General features: G+C 53.2%; 1 protein-coding gene across 2 annotated transcripts in view; it reads left to right on the forward strand.

The window, feature by feature from the left end:
- ADAMTS2 (ADAM metallopeptidase with thrombospondin type 1 motif 2) overlaps window positions 1-23,016 on the forward strand; it is a 220,637-nt gene that overhangs the window by 112,451 nt on the left and 85,170 nt on the right. Inside the window, exons 4-5 of one of the 2 annotated variants that reach the window (XM_054251961.2) lie at window positions 15,004-15,126; window positions 17,123-17,325. In XM_054251961.2, coding sequence (XP_054107936.1) covers window positions 15,004-15,126; window positions 17,123-17,325 — 326 coding nt within the window. The remainder of the gene's footprint in view (window positions 1-15,003; window positions 15,127-17,122; window positions 17,326-23,016) is intronic. The other variant, XM_002806603.6, reaches the window with a different exon arrangement.

Genomic DNA, 23,016 nt, shown 5'->3' on the forward strand with positions numbered 1-23,016 from the left:
TTTTCTGAGAACTGTCCCCTCTGTCCCCTCATACTGAAACAGGAAAAGTTCCCTTGTCCCCATGCAGGGTGTGTGATGGGGTTGTGGCTCTCTTCCTCAGTGCCCCACTCCTCAGACCTCTGGGGGAGCATGCAGATGGGCAGGCTGTGGAGCTCCCATCCCATGGCAGTGTCTAGGGGTGGATGTTTACAGCTGAAGCCCCAGCAGGCATGTGCTATTATGTGATCTTTTAGTTTTGCTGTCTGTAGGAGGCTTGTGTTAACCAACTCAATTACCTTGTCACAAGGACAGAGGGCTTTCTGTATCCTGGGTTCTTCCTTGATGTACCAGAAGAATCAGATCACATATGGACTTGGAGAATGAGTGCAAAGTTTTATTGAGTGGAAGTAGCTCTCAGCAGATGGGGAAGCCAGAAGAAGGATGGGGTGCAAAGGTTTTTCCTGGACTCCGGCTGCTCAGCAGCCTGGACTCTCCTCTGACTGCCCAGCCACACTCCACGTGGTTCTGCCTCTGCTTCTGCTGATTGGTGGCCTGTGGTGTACCAGTAGCTGTTGGTGCCTTCCTCTTGATGTCCTGCCACCTATGTGTTCCTCCGCTGATGTGCTCCTCTCGACGTCCAGCCACTGTGCCTGCCTGCTAGAGTCTCAGGGGGTTTTATAGGCACAGGATGGGGCATGGTGGAGCAAGGTCATCTTGGGAAATGCAACATTTGGGCGGGAAGGCTGGAGTTCCTGTCCTCACCTAGGTCTGTGAGGGTAGAGCCCTTAGCCAGGGACCATGCCCTTCCCCTACTTCCGTATCATTTAAAGGGACCATGTCCTTCTCTACTCAGCACTTCCGTATTGATACCATTTGTCCCTTTTCCTTTTGGATTGCTGGATTGTTTCTTGTTGATTTGTAAGAGCACTTTACATATTAAGGAAACTATTCCTTTGAAGTACACATGAGGTTGGTGAGGCAGTATGGGGCTGAATTGAGAGTCCATGAGAGGGAGGAGGAGCCTGGTGCTCGCTGAGTGTTTGTTGCCATGTAGATAACCAGAGCGTGCTCCTCAGGCCCCTGCATGAGGATTCTACCATAAAACACATCCACCAGGAGCTGTCCTTCAAGGTGGGAAAGGGATGTGGAGAAACAAGTGGGGCATGAACTGCGGCCCAGGAAGCTTCAGCCACTGTGGGGCAGAGGCAGGCAGGATTGCCCTGGTTGGCCAGAATCCTACTGTGCTCAAAAGCTCTCTAGGCCAGACGGAGGAGGCTACAGTGAAACAGGTGCTCAGGGCATAGAGCTGAGGTGGCAGACGGACCTGGGGGCCCAGCTTTGGCTCATTTCACAAGTAGCACAGCACCTGCATTATTCTTAAATTGCTTGCAAGTATTTGGAGATCAGAGACTTCACAGGCAAATCCAGATTTCTCACTTCCTTACAAAAATAAGAAGGCCCAGCATGGACCCACACTCTCCTAGCCACTACTGGCCACCTCGGGCTTGAGACAGCCTGCCCAGGGCCCACTGTCCCTTTTTATCCCCTTGCCCATGTGGCTTTTCTCATGGGAGCAAAATATTTCCCAGTGAAGAGGGAATAAGCAAAAGATGAGCCAAGAGGGCTGCATCCTTCAAGGAAAAATGGGAGAGAGTGTATTTCATTCGGAAATGCAGACCATTTCTCTCTGTTCAACATGTGCACAAAATATGTCTGGGTCAGAGAGATGGGGCATTGGGAAACATGCCCAGCCTAGCAGGGACCTGCCAGTTGAGGGTCAGGGAGGCTGAGGGAGAATTGCTGTGGCGTGAGGCATGCCCTGTGGCCTGCGACCAGCAGCGTGTTGTCAGGATGGCGCCTACGGATGTCAGGATGTGCCGGGAGCCATGGCAACAGCTCCCAAGAAAAAGAGGAGAGGTTGGTGGCAGCACGCACCCACCACTCTGCCGCAGTGAGCACACACAGTGCCCCCCTGCCCCACTGACCTCATGCCGCCCTCATGCTCTCCCTGTAAATGACAGCCATGAAGGAAACCAACGCAGGCTCTACAGCTGACCGCTCCCACCAAGGAGGTGCACACTGCGCCCGGGTCCACACCTCGCCTCCTCCTCCCCTGTCCTGCCTCGGCCTGCTTAGAAGTGGCATAAGGATAACTGCAGTTTTCTATTTATCCAATGGGTGTGTTTAGCCCCAGTTTATTTATTTATTCATTTTGCCAAGCCCTATATGGGTACCTGGGGACTTGGAGAGGGGTCAAGGGCCACCTCAGTCTTCCAGGAGTTCACTGTAGAGCACGTGTGTGTGTACATATGTGTATATGTGCACATGTATGTGCATGTGTGTGCAGGCATGAGTGTGCATCCATAGACTCATATACATGCATGTGCATACACTCATGCACACTCACACATGTATGTGTATTCATGTGCATTTGTGTGCATGTGCACATATATGTAAGTGCATTCATGTGTGTTTATGTAAGTGCATTCATGTGCATGTGTGTATGTGTCTGGGGAGTTATCATTGAGCAGGCCAACCTGTGATGGTGACAGCCCTGAGCGCTCTCCTGGAGGTGGTGCCACACAAGGTCTGGCAAATGGTAGTTACCAAGGAATTTGACCAGTGAATGAACCATGAATGAACGAATGAAAATGAAGGTTTTGGAAGCCAGAGAGGGAGACAGTGACTTGGCCTGGTGGAGGGCATGAGCCCAGGGCAGACAGGGAGGAACTGTCCCAAACAGGAGGAAAGTCAGGCTGGACCTGGAAGCAGGGGAAGGGGCTGCCCAGCAGAAAGTGGCAGCTGGACCAGGTGCTCTGGAGAGGGTGCTCTTGCCCTGGGAGCAGCATGCTGGAGCTTCAGAGGTGGCTGGGCCCCGCAGGGGCTGCTGCCAGACTTGATGCCCTGTCGGGGCTTAGCAGGACTCAGTTCACAATATGCACACCCGTGATAGCAGCTGTGCCACCTGCAGGGCAGGCGGACATGGCAGGAGCACGTGGGCAGCCAGCTGGCAACCATGGGCCAGAGGGCCACCTCCCCAGCCCATCTCAGTGAGCTGTAGGCCTGCTGCCGGCTGCTACCTGGAAGGGTCACATCTGCTTTTAAGCAATAAATTAGAATCAGAATTGGGATGATTTTTATAGATTCTGCCTGACCAGCTGCCGGTCCCATCTTCTGAACCCTTGTGGTGTTGGGGGCAGCCGGGGCCCCGTGAGCAGGGCCTTTGCCATCCTCTCTGGCAGCCCTCCCTCCCCTCCCAGTTCTCAGGGTGGCCCCAGGATCTGGGCTTGGAGTGCATCCCTGCCACCCCCCCGCCCAGTTGGTGAGGAAAGGCCCCTGTGAGGCTGCCTTGGGGATTAAATTTTCAGGACTCAGCACTCACTCTGATTTCTGATTTCCTCCCTGCTCAAAATGGGGCTGATCAAATTAAGGCCCGTCAACACCTCTGTCTGGGTGCTATGTGGGGAGCACGGGGAGCCCCTTCTCTCCTCAACTGCAGCTGGCGTATTCTAGGGCAGAAGCATCATGGGACAGGAGTGTGTGGGGTCCACCAGGGCCAATTGTGACCACCCCCAACCCCAGGCTCCTGGACCCACCAAGTTCACACAGGAAGTAAACAGTTGGAACTGCCAGCCCTGCAGGATTGGATGACATGGCCTGGGCTTAGAGTGGCAGCCGCACTGGGGGCCTCTCAGTGCCGTCCCTGAGTCTGCACCTTGGGATTTACCCGTGGGAGAGGCAGGTCTGACAGAAGATCCCACAGCCAGGCGTGGAGGACAGGAGAGGCCAGAAACAAAGGTCGGGCAGGCCTGATCTTCGGCCGCACAGTGGGCAGGAGCAGAGGGAAGGAGGACATGTGGTTTGGTGGCCTAGCAGCCTGAGGGGAGAGGGAGGTCCCTGACACTTGCTGGGAGAGAGGGCTGAGGGTCTGGAAATTTCCAGGGTCTTGAGCTGAGGGGGAGGGGTGAGCATAGGATTACCTCTGTCAGGGTGTTCTTCTCTGGGTAGATCCAGGGAGCCTGGCTGCTGCCCACCCACCAGGGGTTTCCCTGTCCCCTCAAGAGGTTCAGGGGCATAGGTGCATCCTGGACTGTCCCTCAAGAAGCCCCAGGCCCCACCGCCCTTCCATCCCCAGCATGGGGAAGTGCTGGGGTAGTCCCTGGGGTTGTCCCTGGTCACTCCTCCTCCTTGAGCAGACCCTGTACAGACACAGGGATTGTGCTTGGTGCCATGACCCAGTACCTTCAGCTCCATCTTAGCTGCTGGACATGGAATCACCACCATGGGCCATTGGACGTTCAGAATGCAGGGGACAGAGCAGATGCTCAGGTCAGACAGGGTGCCTGTCGGCTGGACCCTGGGCTTCTTCCCTTATTTGCATAAGAGGGGTCCCATGCCCACTCCACTGGCTGCCATGAAGAAGAAACAGGAGGTGTGTGAAGTCCCTGGTGCCCAGGCATCTGGAGAACTCTTCCTCCTAGGAAGGCAGCTCAGTGGCATGGTGTGGCCCACCATGCGACGCTGTCAGCCAGGAGGAGCCCTGTGCTTGGCCCCAGTGCCCCAGCACTGCTGTGTGCCTGGACTTCTGACCTAGAGGGGTTGGGAAGGAGGAGGGAGCAGAGGCAGGTGCTGAGTCCCTGCCTGTGGCTCATGGCCAGGTAGGAGAGGGCCTCATTTTCTCAGGATCAGGCAGCATCTGAGACCTCCTACATGTGTTGGCTGCAGGCCCCTCCCAGAGGACCAGGACCTCACCCCTGCAGGGCCCACACCTACCCCGCATGACACAGGGCTCAACATCTGAGTACCTGAAGGCCACAACAAGGGAAACTGAGGTTGGCAGGTAAAGAAATGCCTTGGAATTCAGATTTGAAGAGTACAGAGACAGATGAGGTGCTGATTCTGCTGGAATCAGGAGCCTGCAATACAGAGAGCATGGAAGGTGGAGGGGCAGGTTCTGGAGACCCTGAGGAGTGAGGAGGGAGCTGGCTTTGAGGGAGGCAGAGAGGCAGGCCCTGCTCTGGTGTGGGTCTAGGTGCATGCAGGTGCCACTCCCCAGGTGGATGATGCAGCTGGCAGTGCAGCCGGAGGTGTACATGTGGGCAGAGCAGGCACTGGGCCCTAGACCTTCTGAGTGTAAGGTATCTGAGGTCTTCCTGGAGCAATGCCTGGATTCCAGATGTCCAAATCAGGGGCCCTCTGCTCCCACCCCATGTGGGGCTGAGGGGCAGGCCTGCCCAACCTTTGTTTCTGACCTCTCCTGTCCTCCCTGCCTGGCTGTGGGATCTTCTCTCACACCTGCCTCTCCCATGGGTAAATTCCAAGGTTCAGACTCAGGGATGACACTGAGAGGCCCCCAGTGCGGCTGCAACTCTGAGCCCAGGTCCTGTCATCCAATCCTGCAGGGGCTGGCGGTTCCTTCTGTTTGTCTTCCTGTATGAACTCAGTGGAGCTCAAACAGGAGCCTGGGATTGGGGGTGGTGACAATTGGCCCTGGTGGACCCCACACACTCCTGTGCCAGGCTGGTAACAGGGATTTTCCACCCATCATCTGCTAAGTCACTGGCCAAGCTCCAGCCACATGGGTCCCACGGCATTGGCTGTCAGCACCCCACTTGCCAGGCCCCCACCTCCTCTGCATTTGGAACACAATCCCTGGGAATCCTCCCTTCTGTTGGGACCTGTGGGTGTCTTTTTTTTGTTCTGAAGTTCACAGTGAATATTTTCATTAAAAGACCTGCCGGCGTCCGCATTGCCCCTGCCACCAGGCCGCTGCGTGCTGCAATGCCTCTGTGAGATTCGCTGGGCCAGTTCCCCTTCCCTGGGCCAATTGCCCAGCAGAGAGAAGGCTTGGAGCCCTGGAGGCCTTGGTGGGTCTTGGGGACCCTCCGTGGCTTAAGCAGATGCTGGGCAGGGGCAGCGCTTGCTGGCTCTTCTGGCCCGCCCTAGCCTCTGGAGGCCCCCATAAATCCTTGGAGGTGAGTGGGCTGCAAAGGCCTTGGAGAGTGGCGTGGGGCAGGTGCAGAGGAGACTTGGCTGTTCGGCTGGTGTTAGCGGAAAGAAGGGGTTTTGTTTGGGAACCTCTGTGACAGCTGTAGACAGGAGGACCCCAGCCCCACTGCAGGACACCTCAAAGGGGCTCACGCAGCTGCTGGTTACTCAACCTGGCTCTGCTGGCTTGGGCTCCACCTCAGCAGCCTCATACCTCTGTTGGGCACCACTTCCTAAGGACATGTATCTGGGAGCCGAACCAGAGCCTGGCCCCTTTTCTGGTCGTGGACCTTAAATACACAGCAGACCTTCTCCTCGCTCCCCACTGGGAGGTACAGGTGTGGGGCAGAAGAGAGTGGCCCAGTCTGATGCCTTGGTAGTTTAAGAGTGCTCTGGCTGCGAAGCCAGACCATGATGCCGCACTCAGGCCAGCACATTTGGCTGTGTCTGTGTTTGTGAGAGCACACAGGACTCTTGTGGTTGTAAGTGACAGAAAGCTCAATTAATTGACTCGAAGAATTAGAGAGTGCAGGGCTGCATCAGCTTCAGCCACAGCTGGATTTGGCAACCTAAACAGTGTCAGCAGCACATCGGGCTTCCCTCATCAGTCACCTCTGCTGTACCTGGGAGAAGGAGGTACCTAGCAGCCCCAGAATCACATTTTCCCAGCAGACAGGCAAGCACAGGAGTCTTCCTGTGCACACCAACACACAGCATCGGGTTCCAGTGGCCTGGCAGGACCACTTGGGCACTCCTGGAGCTGGGGTGCAGTGGGGTTGGCTCCTCCCTGTGAGCCATATGGGGTGTGAGTAGGGGAGGGTGGTTCACTAGCAGAAAAGGTGTAGTGCCCAGACGGGGCAGGCCACCATGCTGCACAGCTCCAGGTGGCTCCATGAGGGTGTGTGGTGCCAGGCACCTCCTGCGTGGTAGACCTCCTGCATCCACCACCGAGGGGTGTCCTTTGGTATAGGGGGCATGTCCTGAGGACCAGCCCGGAGAGGCCTTCTCTCCTTCTTTAGTGCTCCCTTTTCCTCCCTGAAGTGCTGCTAAGGCTGAGCAGGCCTGGGCTAGATAGAGCATCCATCTGTCTGTGGGGCAGCCTATCCCATGGGAGTTCAGCGAACAGTCAGGACTGTCTCTGAGATATGGTGCAGCTGTTCCTGATGCATTCCTGATGGTCAGGCCGACCCCAGAAGCCCCTCCCCACCCTCCAATCCACCTCAGGTCATAAAAATGGCACTAGATGAGCTGCGTCTGTTGAAGCTGCAAAAATTAATTCAGAGTCGGTAATAAAGTTATAAAGGGCTGGGATGAAATAATCCTAATGAGCATCTTTTAATAAAGTGCACCAGTGGGGCTCTGTGCTGATGGCCCCCATGGGGCTGAGCCTGCCTTCTGCTTCCCAGAGCCTCCAAAGAGCCTGTCTGCTTCCAAACAGGGCTTTCTGCCGTGTCCTGATTATGCTTCCACATAAACATATTTCATCTTAATGATGATCTTTAGGGGAATGCACAGCCACGGAGCAATTGTCTCTTGGTTGGTAATAAATGGAGGGGATGACCTTGCTCCCCTTGACCTCCCTGGGGTGAGGCTCCCCATGTTAGAGGAGAGGCTGCTGGTGCTCTAGGCTTTGGTCCTCCTGGGCCCAGCAACAGCCCCTGCAGCCCTGGCAGTGCTTGTAGGCAGGACCTGGGCTGGTATTCTGGCCTGGGTATTTGCTCACATCATGGCTTTAGCCTAGTTTCCTGAGCCTCCCTCTACTCTTCCGGGCAGTACGGCAGTTCTGACTCTGCAGGGCGATCATTAGGATTTATGTTTTAGGGACTCGTAAGCACTGGAAAAAGAGGATGATTTGCTCTCCTCCCCATGGTTGGCAGGTTGGGGCAGTAACATGGCACCTCTGTGTGCAGTGCCTTGGTGAGCGTGCCTGTCTGCCCTTGCACCATCCCCTAGCAAGTGTGCCATCTGCCCTCGCATTCAGCCAGAACGTCCAGCAGAGTGGGAAATGCCTCACAGGGCATGAGGCAGCCAAAAAGGAGGCTGGGAAAGAGCCCTAGGCTTGGAACCCAAAGCCTGCCTAACAGCAAGATTATGAAAAGGTGCTTAGCTACATTTTCTTCTAGCACTTCCATGACTTCCTTTGGAAATCTGTTTTTGCTTAAGGCATGAGGTCAAAATTTGACCTTTTCCTCCATCTAACCAGTTGTCCTAACATCATTAAAACAAAGAAAGAAACAAACAAATAAAAATCGTTTAGCTCCCCAACCTGCTCTCTTCCTTCTTCTATTCTCCTGCAATGAGCAGTCATTTCGGGTAATCAGAGGGTATCGTTTCGTTAGTGTACATTTTTGCAACATGAGTGTTGCTGCCTTGAGTCTGTGTATTTGTGATTTACATAAGTGCTGAATTGTGTATCTCATTCTGCTTCTTACCTTTTGCACTCAGCACTCTGTTTTTAAGATCCATCCACCTATGTAGATATTGAACTTCTAGCCTTGGTAGCACTTTGTAGGGTGCACCCACCTCATTTGCATTTCCCCTCACCCACTGGTGACCCCCGTGTTGTTTCCAGCTCCCCTCACTCCACCCAAGCAATACCTGCGTGGAGTGGCTCTCCATTGCCTCCCTGCGGACCGGTGCAAGTTTGCCCATGTGCAAGCCAGTCCATGGGAGTGAACAATGGCCCGTGGGGCAAGGGTCAGTCCAAGGAGGGCACTGGGATATCCAATAGACATCCTGTATCTTTAGGATATAAGCCACATGGTGTTCCCCTCATCATCCCCTCAATAGTGCCAGACTGCCAGATTGTCCCCTCCTGTTCCACCTCCGCCATTTCCCAGAGCCATTTGCTACTTTTATCATTTACTAATTTTATTTACTATTTCACTACTTGAGCAACTATTTTAATTACATGCAAATCAATATCAAAGATGATTAATATTCCAGCAGATGCACACTGGTAGTGCAAGAAGAGGGCGACCCAGCCTCTGCTGGACAGAGGTTCTAGGAGGTGAGCGGATCAGTCTCCATGTCGTAGTCTGACTTCTGCTTCTCTGGGAGCTGTCAAGGCCCCTCCTGGGGAAGTTATGAGCAAGGTCTCGAGGGAGTATTGGGAAACACAGGGCTCAGCACAGTCAGATATCTCTCAGGGCCAAGGTGGGACCAGGCGCTGGACCTGCAGTGGAAATACGGTCAAAGGGAGGGGGCTGCCCTGTATTACCTGTTTCTAAGCCCGCCATGGCCTGCCTTGAGCTCTCGGCGGGGGTAAAGTTGGAAACTTCTGTGAGTGATGTGTGTCCTCAGCAGAGGAGAGGGGAGCCCCTTATCAGCGCATGGCCAAGCCGATACTACCAAGAACCTAGGCCTGGCTCCTCTGGGCATTCTGTCCTTGGGCTAAAGATGGCCTGATGGAAGTGAGGTCTTGGTGAAGACAGTTCACCCCGTGGGTTGCACTGCTCAGTATGGCTCGGTCGCCCTGCACATCTGGGGCAGAGCCATCACCCCAGAATCACTTCTCCCCATCCTCCATGCTGCGTCTTCTGTGCTGGGCTCCTGCTTGCTGTTTCTGTGTCTTACTCTTTCTTTGTTGACTCTTTTGTTTTGATGGAGCACATCTCTCAGCAGCTTCTTGAGAGTAGCGCTTCATAGGTAAATCTTTTGAGAACTGGCATGTCTAGAAATGTCTTTATTCCACTTTCATACTTAATGAAGAATGTGTCTGGGCACAGAATTCCAGTTGCAAAATCATTTTCCTTCAGAATTCTGAAGGCTTTGCTCCACCGTTTTCCTGCATCTGATGCTGCTTTGGAGAAGTCTGTCATTCTGATGCAGTTCTTTGTCTATGACCTCTTCTGCAACCTGATCTTTTCCTCTCTTCATTCTCTGGGAGACTTTGTAGAATGTGGCTGTCTTCATGGCTGGCCTGGGATTCAACTTTCTTGATGTACCAAGTCTGTTACCACTTGCCCATCTGTTTCCAGCCTCCCACAGTTCCCCTGTTATTGCTTCCCCTCTTATTCTCTCTATCCTTGAAGGCTTGTGGCTTTAAATTTTTTTTTAATTTCTTTACTAAACTTTTAATGGGGTTTAGGAAGGAGCCAAATCAGATATCTGTGTCCAAGCAGCCATTTTTACCTGGAAGGCCCCCATTTCTTGGATCTGTTTTTTAAGTTTTATTCAGCTCCATCGATCTGTTTCTTTCATGACACAGACACTGCTATGTTTCCATTAATATTATTTTATAATACATTGCATGAATTCAAAAGATACGTACCTCCTCATTATCATTCTTTTTCGTTATTTTTCTGTCTAGTGTCACGTGTAGTCTTCAAGATGAATGTTGGAATCACTTAGTTGCGTTTTAACAATTCTTTGATGGAGATTATGTTAAATTTCTTGATTCATGTGGAGGAGGCTCAACTTCCAATCCAGGATTATGTCAATGTATGTTCATTTACTGAGGTCTTCTTTGGTGTTTTTGGAGATTTTAGACTACTACTTTTCATGTAGTCTTTGAACACTGATTAGTTTCTGTTTATTCATAGATACTTGGGGGTTTTGTTGTTATAGTTGATAAGCTCTCTTTTCCACTCTGTTTTCTTGCTGGTTATTTCTATGTTCAAGAAAAGTATTGATCTTTGCATACTTCTTTTATGTAAGATGAGAAGTATCTATTCTTTGTGGGTTTGGTAAAACTCTTCTATGGAAGCATTTCTTTGACTGCTTTTTCAGTTTCTTCTGAGGTTACTGGTTTATTCAGGTTTTCTTTTCTTTTCTTTGAGGCGGAGTTTCGCTCTTGTTACCCAGGCTGGAGTGCAATGGCGGGATCTCGGCTCACCGCAACCTCCGCCTCCTGGGTTCAGGCAATTCTCCTGCCTCAGCCTCCTGAGTAGCTGGGATTACAGGCACGCGCCACCACGCCCAGCTAATTTTTTGTATTTTTAGTAGAGATGGGGTTTCACCATGTTGACCAAGATGGTCTCGATCTCTTGACCTCGTGATCCACCCACCTTGGCCTCCCAAAGTGCTGGGATTACAGGCTTGAGCCACCGCGCCCAGCCTTATTCAGGTTTTCTACTTGAGATGAGTGGAATGTATATTTTCTATTTAGTCTAGGTTTGTTAAGACTGTGCATTTAATTTCAGATGTTTAGGGTTTGGGGTTTTATTGTTATCTCTGATTTTGTCACAGTAATGGTGATTGTGGGCACGATTTTCGAGTTTTGTGACCTAACATGTAGGAAAATGTAGAACTTCTCCCACATGTGCCTGACAAAGGCATGTTTTCTGGCTGTTGGGTTTGAACGTTATGTTTTCCTATTAATTCAAATAGTTTCTATCCTTACCTAATGTTGTATCAAACTTGTCTGGAATAAATGTATTACAGTGCTCATATCACTGTGGCCTTGTCTCTTCCTCCTTGCATCAGGTTGAAGCTCTTAGGTGCATAAAGTTTCATATCTTTTATATTTCTTTCATGAGGTGTTTGTTTTATCAGCTTGTCTCCTTAAATGCCTTGGTTGGCAATTACATGGTACGTGTTTCTTCGCCCATTTGTTTTAACCCCTCCTGTCATTTTGACTTGGTTATACCGTATGCAAGTAGTTTGTAGCTGGATTTCGTTCCATCTCGTGCTTCTCCAACTGGCACCACACTTTGGCCACTGTTCTCAGCTCCCTACCCGCAGTGTGGCCTTCCCGGCCCTGCTGCACCTTCCTCTCCTTCCAGCCCAGTTCCCAGCTCCCCAGAGGCCCCCAGCTTGCTTCCGTTGGGCCCTCTGTTCCCAAAGCATCTCTCTGCCATGGCCCCGGCCCCTCACAGCCCTGCAGTTACCTGTGAGGCACCGGGCAAACTGAGGCACACAAGACCCCATGGCCTCCATCCCCCAGGCTTCTCTATCTGGGAGGGAAAGTCAGTTAATGTACAGGAAGATTCACAAATGAGGAAGACCTGCCCGTGGTGAAGCATCACAGGAAGGAAGAACAGGGGGTGCTGTCGGCAGAAATCAGGGGAGGGGCGATTTCAATTTAGGATGAAATAAGGAAAGCTCTCCCTGAGGAGCCGACACTTCAGCAGACACCTGGAGGAAGAGAGCAATGGGGGGCAGCCATCCCATGCAGAGGGGACAGCAGTCTGCCCTGTCACTGAACACTGTGCTTCTCAAGGTTTTAAGCATCCCTGGCTCCTGTCCCTGTTGTCCCCCAGCGGCATGCAGCAGGGCTGTGAAGGAGGCAGATGGGGGTGGAACACAGTCCAGTCTTCCAGGAGCTCTGAGTCCCATGGGAGGCAGCAGGCTCCCTTCCTTCTGGGTCTTTCTGGGTGCCTAAATTTGGCCAGCAACAGCAGCAGCCACAGAAAGGGCATCCCAGGTGAAGAGGCCAGCCCAGAAAAGGCAAAGGCCTGGGGTTTGTACAGGGGACAGCAAACACCCAGCCGCCCTTAGCACTGCAGTGCCCAAGCCTGCCCACTACACCGGCCCTCAGGGCCCACACCTGTCTACTGCACCTGCCCTCAGGGCCCACACCTGCCCACTGCACCTACCCTCTGAGCCCACACCTGCCCACCACACTCACCCTCAGGGTGTACACCTGCCCAGTGCACCTGCCCACAGGGCCCACACCTACCCACTGTACCCACCCTCAGGACCCACACCTGCCCACTGCACCCACCCTCTGAGCCCACACCTGCCCACTGCACCCACCCTCAGGGCTCACACCTGCTCACTGAAGCTGCCCTCAGGGCCCACACCTGCCCACTACACCCTCCTTCAGGGTGCACACCTGCCCACTGCACCTGCCCTCAGGATGCACACCTGCCCACTGCAGCTGCACTCAGACCACACCTGCCTATGGCACCTGCCCTCAGCATTCACACCATCCCACGATGCTCTTGAGGTTACAGACTCAGTCCCAGGTTTTCTGTTCTCTAGGCTAATCATATTTGTGTCTACAGTTTTCATCCCCACAAATCACCCCTCAGTGCTGGTGGAATAGAGAAGGGCTGCAGGCATGTGGACAGGGTTGGATCCGGAGGCCTGGGCTGGTGCCTGCTCCTCCTCTCTGGTGGTGTGGCTTGTCCAAGTCATGTAACTTTTTTATTCCTTGGTGTCCTTGATGCTAAAATGGGACAATATGCTGATGGCGATGAGCCTCCGCCTTGGCAAGGGGATCTGATAGCTGCTGGGGAACAGAGCTTTGTCACTGTGAAGGGCTGTGCACACACCCCTGCCTGGAGACTCGGGCTGGGTCAAGGATGCTGGCAGGTGCATCCCTCGCCGATGCATCCTGTGTGCTCTGGCACTGTGAATAAGCATGGCTGCTGTGACCCACCCGTTCCCCTGATGGAATTCCTGGACAGAACTGCTGCTTCCCCTCATTCCATCCTCTCCCCATTGGTTAATTGACTCTTCGACGGAGGCTTTTTGTTCCATTCTAGAGACTCTGAAACAGGATGGCTCTGGACTGCTTCCTACAGTGTCATAAAGAGATCTCCAGCTGCCATCCAGAAGGGGCCCTGAGCTCAGAGAATGCCAGGGACTCAAAAGCCCTGTGTTACCTACTTAAAAGATGGGATCCTTCCACAGACACCTCCCTTCAGGGTAGCTGCAGCCCACCTGAGCATGACTGCTGGGCCCGGTCAATCAGCAACCCCAGAGGGCTCAGTGTCTTCTCATGGCGGAGGCTGCACACAGTGGAGGAAAGGAAGGCCGAGGGCGGCGTCATCCTCCTGCCTCCGCAGGAGACGGGCAGCGCTGACAACTAGTTATCCAGACTGGGTCAGTGCCAAGGGTTACAGCAGAGGCTGCATGAGCTCTCGGCCACCACGGCTCAGCAGGGCTGGGCCATAAGCATAGGGAGCTCCCAGGGGAGGAGGTGAGAGCAGCAAATGGCCCACTCTTGCCTTGGAGGGACCAAGTGGAACAGGGGGGCCCTTAGGCCAGGTAGGCAACCAGTGCAAGGGGGCAGGCCCAAGGCCAAGGTTTGACTTCAAAGGCATCACTCGGAAGCTGGCTCAGGACCATGCCAGGCCCACCGGCCACAGCTTTCTATAGCAAGGCTCTATTTGGGGGACAGGCCTGCAAGGGCCAGCACATGGTCAGAGTCTCTTCGTGGCCTGGGCTTCAGGATCAAGGCCATTGTGGGAAAAACTGAAGTGGCATTTGTGATTGACAAGGTGGGGCTTCAGCTTGACTGCCAGGTCTTGCTGGACAGAGGAGGGCAGGAGGGCGTCTGGGCCTGGCCTTCTGTTGCCCCAGGCCAGAGGGCATTGCAGATCCCTCTGCCCTTAGGGTTTCTCCCACTGTCTAACCTGTCCAGCCTGAGAGTGACCGAGGCTTCCAGGGGCCAGACTCAGGACACAGCTGTCACCTGCCAGGTGACCCAGGGCCCTATCTTCCTCTCCTTATCCACTTTGCTTTTGGGTCTTGGGCCATCTCTCTAGGCGCTGGTCCTGGGCGGAGAGGGAGTGTTCTAGAATGTAATTTCCAGATTCCTTCCAAAATTAACGAAATTAAAATCATGATGGCAACAATAATTATATTTCAGGTGAAATTGGCATTTCTAAAGAGTCTTAAGAAATCTTTGCTGTTTTTAGTGGGCCTACAGCATACAATTTAGTTTAAAACTCTGCCTGCTCCTCAGAAGCAGCCTCAAGATGTGCCCCAGCCCTGCTCTGGCCCAACACAGCACCAGCGCCCTCCTACAGGAGATGTCTGGAGGGGTCACTGCACAGTGACTCTGGGATTTGGGCCAAGAGGACACACTCTGAAGCCTTCCAGTGCCAGAAAGACATTGAGGGGGACAGGCAGGTGGCCTGGTGACCCAAGCCCTGTGTGTTTTGTCTCCAGGTGTGGCCCTCAATTCACAGCCCAGGATTACTCCTGGGGTGGCCCCATCTCCTAATTCCTCAAGAGAAGCTGGATGTTCTAGATTTTTTTAACATGGAAATCTCAGATTTTTCAAATACTGTCAACCAAATAAGGAATATTTTAGGTACCACGTGGCCTCAACAAGTGATTCTGTTGTCTGGTTTTGCCCAGGGGACCGCCCATATGTGACCCCTAGCTTGACAAGGGCAGAGGGTAATGCCCAGCCTGTGTCCCAGGGGAAGAAGTTTTCCTATGGAAATTACCATCTTTCTGCTTCCCAAGGTGATTCTGAAGGTGAGCTGTCTCTGTTCATTAAAAATGCAAAGAAATAAATGTATAAAAATAGAGTGGCAATTCCTCAACCCCTTGTCAAGCTTAAGTCACCAGCGCTTCCTCTGGGAATGGCATGGATGGCCCTGAATCATCTCCAGACAGCTAAGCAGACTGCTCAGCTCCATACAGCCCTGGCTGCTGGGCTGCCGGCCCCACCAGTCCGTGGAGGGGCCCTGGGCAGTCTTTGCTGTGTACCTGCATGTGTGTGCATATGTGTGTATATGTGTGTATGCACCAAGGGGACACAGAACTGTAGAGCTGGGGGTGGCACAAGGACCCCCGAAGGTATAGGAACCCCAGCAGCTGCTCAGCCCTGGCCCCACTTACTCCCCTTCTCTGTCCCAGCCCTCACCTTCTGCTTCACACTCCACTGTCTCTCTTGGTCTTGCCCACAGCCGGGTTGCAGATTTGTGCCTGAAACCTCATGTTCAGCCTGTCTTGTCTGAGCCAGGCTGCAGGGTGCAAGGAGAAAGCTCCTGGGTGAGAGTCAGCCACACTGGGATGCCATGGGTTTCCCCATCTGTAAAACGGAAATGGCCATGTCCACTGAGAGGCCTGCTATCAGCACAGGGTGAGAAGTGTGTTCCAGGGTGAGGGCCCGATGCGAGTGGCCGTGCCACCTGCAGAGGCCTGGTTCTGCTTGTAGGGCATGTCCTGGGCCATCCTCACAGGGAGGGAGTGCCTGTCCCTGCCTGGAAGAGGCAGCAGATGAGAGACATTGGGAGTGAGGAGAGTTGTTCTGGAAGACTCTTTGTAGAGAGGTGATGCTCCAGGGAAGCTGGGCTCCCACCTCAGCTGCAGGGGCCCCGGGACCTGACCATTGCCCTGTGGGTTGGTGATGTCATGATGACCTGCAGCCCTGGGTCTGTCCCAGGCCAGGAGTCTCTGAGGACCTGCCCGGGGAATGCCATGGAGAAGCAGGACCCTGGGGCTGCAACCTGGTTTAGACACAGATACCAGTGCAAGGGAATGGGGACTTCCAAGACTCTAGGGCTTGGGGGGCAGTGGGCAGTGTGATCTGGGGCTGCTGTCGATGCTGAAGGTCAGCCTAGTCAGCCTCGCTTGACCTTTAGAGGCAGGTGTGTGGAGAGCTGGGAACTGGAGTCTGGTCCAGGGTGGTCTCCAGGCCTGGCAGGACCCGGAACAGAGCAGAAACTGTACTGCACAGAAGGCAGGGACAATACCCAAGGCTAACTCCCAGCATGGCAGCCCCAAGTGGCCAGGGCCACCCCTGGGGGGCAGGAGGTCAGTGCCTGCCCAGGGCCAAGTGCAGCAGAGCTGTCACAGAGGGGTTCTTCTTGGTCTCAGCACAAATCAATCAGACCAGAGGCGGTACAGTTCACCTGGGGAGGAGCCCAGGACACGGCCCAGAGGTGAGGGGCCTTGCTTCAGTGGAGGACTGAGCAGAAAGTTCTGGGAAAGGCCCAAGGAGACACTGGGGAACGCACACAGCTGAGGCTGGGCCTCAGTTTCCCCAGTCATGACAGCTGGCAGTGACACCTGGAACACCAGCCCTTTGGCACTTGGCAGCCTTTCAGGAGGGAGAAGAGGTGGCTCTGCTCACTCCAGCTTCAGGCAGTGCAGGCTGAGGTTCCCGGACTCTGTGTCTGGGTGCCAGCCCTGGGCTCCACAAGGCAGATGGCGACACTGGGCTGGGTCTCTCACGGCCTCAGCAGGCCTGATCCATCTTGTGGAGGCCACTATGGCCCCTGCTGTGGCTGGGGTTGCCACCAGTTCTCAAAGTCACAGAGGTACCTGTCTGAACCCTGCTGCATCTGAGACAGCTTGGCAAGTCTCTGCTGCCTTCTTCCAGACCTCGCTTTCCTCTGTAAAATGGAACAATACCCTCGGTTCAGGGTGCTATGAGTTTTAAATAAGAGTGGCAAGCTGGTGCCTGGTGGGTGTCATGTCCGGGTGGGTTTGCCCTGCTGCTGAAGACGGTGTACTCTCCTTGCAGGGCCCTCCCTGGGCAGCCTGGACAGCCTCAGCCATGCCCTGGGTGTCCTGGAGGAGCGTGTCAACAACTCAAGGCGAAGGGCACGCAGGCATGCCACGGATGACGACTACAACATCGAGGTCCTGCTGGGCGTGGACGACTCTGTGGTCCAGTTCCACGGGAAGGAGCACGTGCAGAAGTACCTGCTCACGCTCATGAACATTGTGAGTGGGGTGGCCGGGAGTAGGGGGAGTAGGGCAGGTCGGGGAGGGTCAACCAGGGACTGGGCCAGGTGCCCTGAGGCTGTGTTGATTTCCTTGTTAGCCGGAGGAGAGTGACCCTGTCTCAGGGAAGCTCTCTGGGTCCATAGGTGAGACAAGCTGACCATCCCTAACCTCAGTTTTCTCATCTGTAAATTGCAGGATAATTCTACTTGCTGAGGCTCTTTATATGCTAAGGCAGTTTCATGCAAACTCCAGTAATTTGAATGACAAATGTCATTCAGTGTCCAGTCATTTGAAAAATATGTTTTCTTGATGTTTGCCACTTTTTAAAACTAAAATTATTTAAAAAGGAAACCTCATTTTACCTAAAAGCTGATTTCATAGTAAGACATAAAGTGACGTTATTCAGCCCCAGCTAGAGTCCCGCCTTCCGCTGGCTCCCAACAGAAGCCCCCTTTCTGTTTAAAGTGGAGACTAGTGTGCTTTAGAGTGAGGGCCAGACACCAACCCAGAGCCCCTCCTCGAAGCTGGCAGTGGGAGGAGTTGAAGATGAGGGAGGGAATCCTCTCTCCCTGTGAGTCTGGGCTATTGAATGGGGTGTCTATGTGTCACCCCCATCTTCTGGGCCCCTGCTTCTTGTCTGCCTAATACTAAGAAATTGAAGAACCACCTCCACCTCATTTCACACCCCACACAACCTGAGCAGGGGGTACGAGAATGCTGAACCACGTGTGCGTGGAGGGTGTGCAGGCCTTTTCCTCTCCCTGACTCATGCAGTCAGAGCCACTGTGGAAATGAGGAGCATCCAGTCTTTAAAACGCAGGTTCCCAAGCGGGCAGACTGGTTCAGCTGAGCCCTGCAGGGAAAAGAAGAGGTGAGGGGGAGGACCAGGGCACAGCCTGGAATGTGAGATGCTGCCAATGGGGCGTTAGGGGGCAGGGGAGCATTTGTGGGAGGAAGCTGGGGCTCAGGGAGGGCTGGAGGTGGTTTGGAGGCTGGGCAGGTGTGAGGTTCTAGAGTCCCATGCTGTGTGTCCAAACCTGTGCATGAATGAGGTCCTCTGGGGTCGGGCTGGAGGCAGGCAGCAGGGATGTGGAGGTCTGCTCATGGTCTGCTGCCCAGCTCTGCTTTTTGGGCCAGGAGTGAGACCCCAGGAACCAAGTTGTCACATGGGTCAGAGTCCCCAGGGATCTGGTGAAAAGATACCTCAGGGGAAAGGTGGGGATGGGAGTGAGCTGAACACTGGACAGAGACCCCACCTTCATGCTCACCTTCCTCCTGACCGGCCTTGGATGAGTCAGTGAACCCTTTGAAGCCCAACCTTCTCATCTGCACAGGGGGCTGAAGTCCGCCGCATTTGCAGAATTCATTTTATTTGGGAGAGTGTTGTCATACTTAATGTCATCTTATTTTTGGAAAGTACTTTTAACGTAATAATAATAATAACAATAAAACCGTAATGGCTACAACTATCGAGCCGCTATTATATGACTGTGTGCCCGGCCCACCTGGGCGCTTGCCATGCTAAATTATCGTAGGAAGTCTTCACACTAGGTCTGTGAGACTGTGGGTATAAAATCTTGTCTGCCTTCACAATATGAGTTCTTACCTAGCATTATATTGCCGTTCACCCAGCAGGGGAAGGACTGGGCTTGGAATTACAGTCCAATGGCGACGCCTGGCCTTGCCTTTTCTAGGCACCTCACTGGGAAAGCTGCTCTCATCCTCTGAGGCTTGGTTTTCTCCTCTGCAGTGTTTTCATTGTGGGTGTTGTTGTGAGGATTAAATGAGATAATGTCAGTGAATGTGCTTTTCAGTCTCTCAATGGGATGAACAGGTTTTTAGTTTCCATGTACAATGTGGTTCTGTTATCATGACAGTAGTGCTATTTAATTTAGTGACAGCCCAGGAGGGGTCACTTCTGAGAGTCCACCAAGGCTGCTGGCTGAAGGTGGGGCCTGTGGTGAGTCCTTCATGAGGCCGGTGGAGGCAGAGCAGCCTTTCTCCTGGTGCCGACGGTCTCTCTGTCACTACAGCTGGTTGGAGGATGTCTAGAATGTTCTCTCAGTTTTGCCATCCAACTTTATTCAAACCCTAGTGATCCAGCCATACTCCCATTTTGGATAATGGGAAGGTCTGTTTCTAGGAAAGTATGAGAAATACAAAAACTTTTAAGTTGAGATGAGTTTTATCACAACAAAGAAAGTGTTTCGGGAGACAAGTCTCAGACGTTGAGAAACTGTTTGGGCCGCACGTGTCCCTGTCACACAGAAGTGAGCACTGATTCATTCAGCAAACTTGTGTTGACAGTGTGCTTGTCCCAGGCACAGCAGGGGTGTCCTGCAGAGGCAGCGGGCATGGCAGAGAGTCTGGGGCTTGGGAGACCCACAGAGGGTCAGGGAGAGTCTCTGCCTCTGATCTGAGCCCCAGCTCCCATGACAAGAGCGCAGCGTGGGTGAGGGAGATAAAGTGCAGCCATGCTTGGAACATGGCATTGCCCTGACGATGAATAAATACCCCGTGTCCTCACTGATAGCCTGTGCACACCCGGAGAGTCCTGGCAATGGATCTAAGGCATGCCAGATCCTTTTGTGGTCTTGGGGAAGAGGGGTATTGAGCAAGTGGGAGCATCTGAGAAAGGATGACCTTCCAGAGCACTGCCGTGCAACAGAGCTTCCTGCAGTGCTGGAGAGGAGAGGTGCTTATTTTGTCCCCTCTGGCGCAAGAGCCACCAGGGCTCTTGAGCACTTGAAGTGTGGCTGGTGTCCTTGAAGAAATGAATTTTTAGTTTAACTTCTTATTTGTTCCAATAGAATTTTTATGTTAATTTTAAAAATATACAGAAACATAAGTCACCGTCTTCACCATTTTTAAGTGCGCAATTCAGTGGCATAAGCACATTCCCATGGTTGGGCCACCATCACCACCACCGTCCACAGAACTCTTCATCTTGTAAAGTTGAAACTGTGCCCATTAAATTTCAGCCCCCTATTCCTCCCCTCCCCCAACCCCAGGCACCCAGCACTTCACTTTCTGTCTCTAAGAATTTGATGATTCTGGGTACCTCATGTAAGTGGATCATGCAGTGGTTGTCCTTTTGTATCTGGTATATTTCACCTAGCATGATGTCCTCAGGGTCTGTCCATGTCGTGGCATGTGTAAGAATGTCCTTCCTTTCCAGGGAGAAATAGTAGCCCATGTGCGGGTGGATAGGCCACATTTTGTTTACGCAGCCATCCATGGGCACTTGGATTGCCCCCTCATGGGCTACTATGAATAATGCTGCTGTGAACGTGGCTGTTCCAGACCCTGCTTTCCATTCTCTTGAGTATATGCCCTCAAGTGGAATTTTGGGACCACAGGGCAATTCTTTCTTTAATTTTTTTGAGGAGCTTCCACGCTGTTTCCCACACTGGCTTCACCATTTACCACCCAACCACCAGTGTACAGGGATTCTAGTTTCTCCACACTTGTCTTTTTTTTTTTTTTTATGGTAGCCAGCCTAAAGGCTACTTTATCTGAATTAATTTGCACCTAGATATAAGCCGTAGTGTGGCTGGCAGCTGCTACACTGGACATGGCAGGGCTGGGTCTGTGCATGAAGGGATTGCCTGTCTCTGAATTTGGCTGCTATGGGGGCCTCAAAGTACAGCCCCCTATGGCCCTCCAAGGCCTGGCCAGTGGCTTGTCACTCCTCTTGTAAGTCCCGGCTGGTCACAGGGCTCCCCATGGCTGGAGCTACAGCAGAATCGTGGAAGGACAGAGGTGGCAGCAGCCGGCTTGGACTGGGCTCCCAGTGAGGCGTTTGGCTGGCTGAAGAGCAGGTGGGGCTGAGCGACAGCATACCCAGAGCTGTCTAGGGGCCAGCCCTGGGCAGCAAGCTGCCCACTGAGCTGGATGCTAAGTGGTGGCATAGCCTGTCTCCTGGGGAAGACCATCAAGCCCTGGGAGGATGAGCTGGTGGGCACCTGGATGGTGGGGACCCAGGGAATGCAGGCTCTGAGGAGGAGGTGAGGTGGAGGTGGGCTGAGTGCAGGCACAGCTCCTCCCTGGCAGCCATGCACTGCCTGGGTTTCCCTATCATTTGGGGTGACTCCCTTTGGGATCTCTTTGTGGCAGAGCCTGGGCTGGGATATGGGGTCCAGGGGTGGCACAGGCAGTTCAGCCTCATAGAACACCCCTGTGCTCCCTTCCCCTCCCCAGCCTCCCGGGCAGCTGATGTGGAGCTGCATGGCTAGTTTTGCCTAGTGACCTGTGTGAAAGGAAGTGACCTGAGTCACTTGTGTCCAAAGCTGATGAGAGCTTGGAGTCCCCTTCATCTCTGTCTCCCCTGCCATGGAAACCTTGGATGCCACATGTCCCAGTAGGTGCAGCTACAACATAGGCTCGGACTCCCTGCCCCACACCGCAGCATGATGTGAGGGAGGAAACATGTGTGCGCTGCATTGTGTTCAGCTGTGGAGATGGGGTGGATCCCCGGCACAGCCATCCTCTTCTGTCTGGTGCCCCTGGTTACCATCCCTGTGGGGGACCAGTGTTTATGGGGTGTCTATTATGTCAGGCAAAGGGTGCTGCCGTGGTCATGACAGGACACAGCCCTGCTACCCTGCATTCCGGGGAGGGGGACACAGACGATATTCAAGTGAAAAACAGATAATTTCAAATAATGATAAATGCAATGAAAGAAATAAAATAGTTATGAGATAGGGAAGGATGAAGGGTAGGGGAAGGCAGGCCACTGTATACAGGAGGTCAGGGGCTGGTGCCCAGGAGATACCATGGGAACCAAGACTCAAATGACAGTGGGAGGATGTGGGAAGAGGTAGGATGGGGCTAGCATGTTCCAGGTTGAGGGGGGAGGGCAGGTGGCACCAAGGCCCTGAGGCAGGAATGGGGCCTACTAGAAGAATGGAGGCACAGGTGGGGGAAGTTGGGGCGAACAAGACTGGCCGCCGCAGTCTTCCAGAGGGGGAGGGGAGCTGCCTCTAGCTCCAGGGGCAGTGGACATCACTGGAAGGCCTGCTTCCTTTCCGTGTTAATGGTAAGACATGATATTCCCTTATCCATGGGAAAAATGAAGCTGCCCTTCTGTCTCAGACTTGCTGGAAGGAGAGAGGTTTAGAAATGGAGCATTTCACAAGGGCCACCTGGGCACAGAAACGGGCTCTTAGGTTTAGGCAACCACCAGATTTAGGATTCCAGCAGCCCCTGCTGAGTCTGGTTTTCTTACCTTCCTAGTTACATCTAGAAAAGTACGTATCAAAATCTTCTATATTTAACACAGATGGTTTATTTATTTATTTATTTACTTACTTACTTACTTAGAGGCAGAGTCTCTTTTGCCCAGGCTGGAGTGCAATGACACAGTCTCGGCTCATTGCAACCTCCTTCTCCCGGGTTCAAGGGATTCTTCTGCCTCAGCCTCGGGAGTAGCTGGGATTACAGGTATGCACCACCATGCCCAGCTAATTTTGTTTTTGTGTTTGTAGTAGAGACGGGGTTTTGCCATGTTGGCCAGGCTGGTCTCGAACTCCTGACCTCAGGTGATCTGCCTGCCTTGGCCTCCCAAACTGCTGGGATTACAGGCATGAGTCACCGCAGCCAGCCATTTTTTTTAAAAGAATAAACTCATGTAGATATGTGAATGTCTTCTCCCAGCAACGATTGTCTACTACCTTGTTTTAATGATTG

The sequence above is a fragment of the Callithrix jacchus genome, chromosome 2 (assembly GCF_049354715.1).
Source record: "Callithrix jacchus isolate 240 chromosome 2, calJac240_pri, whole genome shotgun sequence".
Lineage (NCBI taxonomy): Eukaryota > Metazoa > Chordata > Mammalia > Primates > Cebidae > Callithrix > Callithrix jacchus.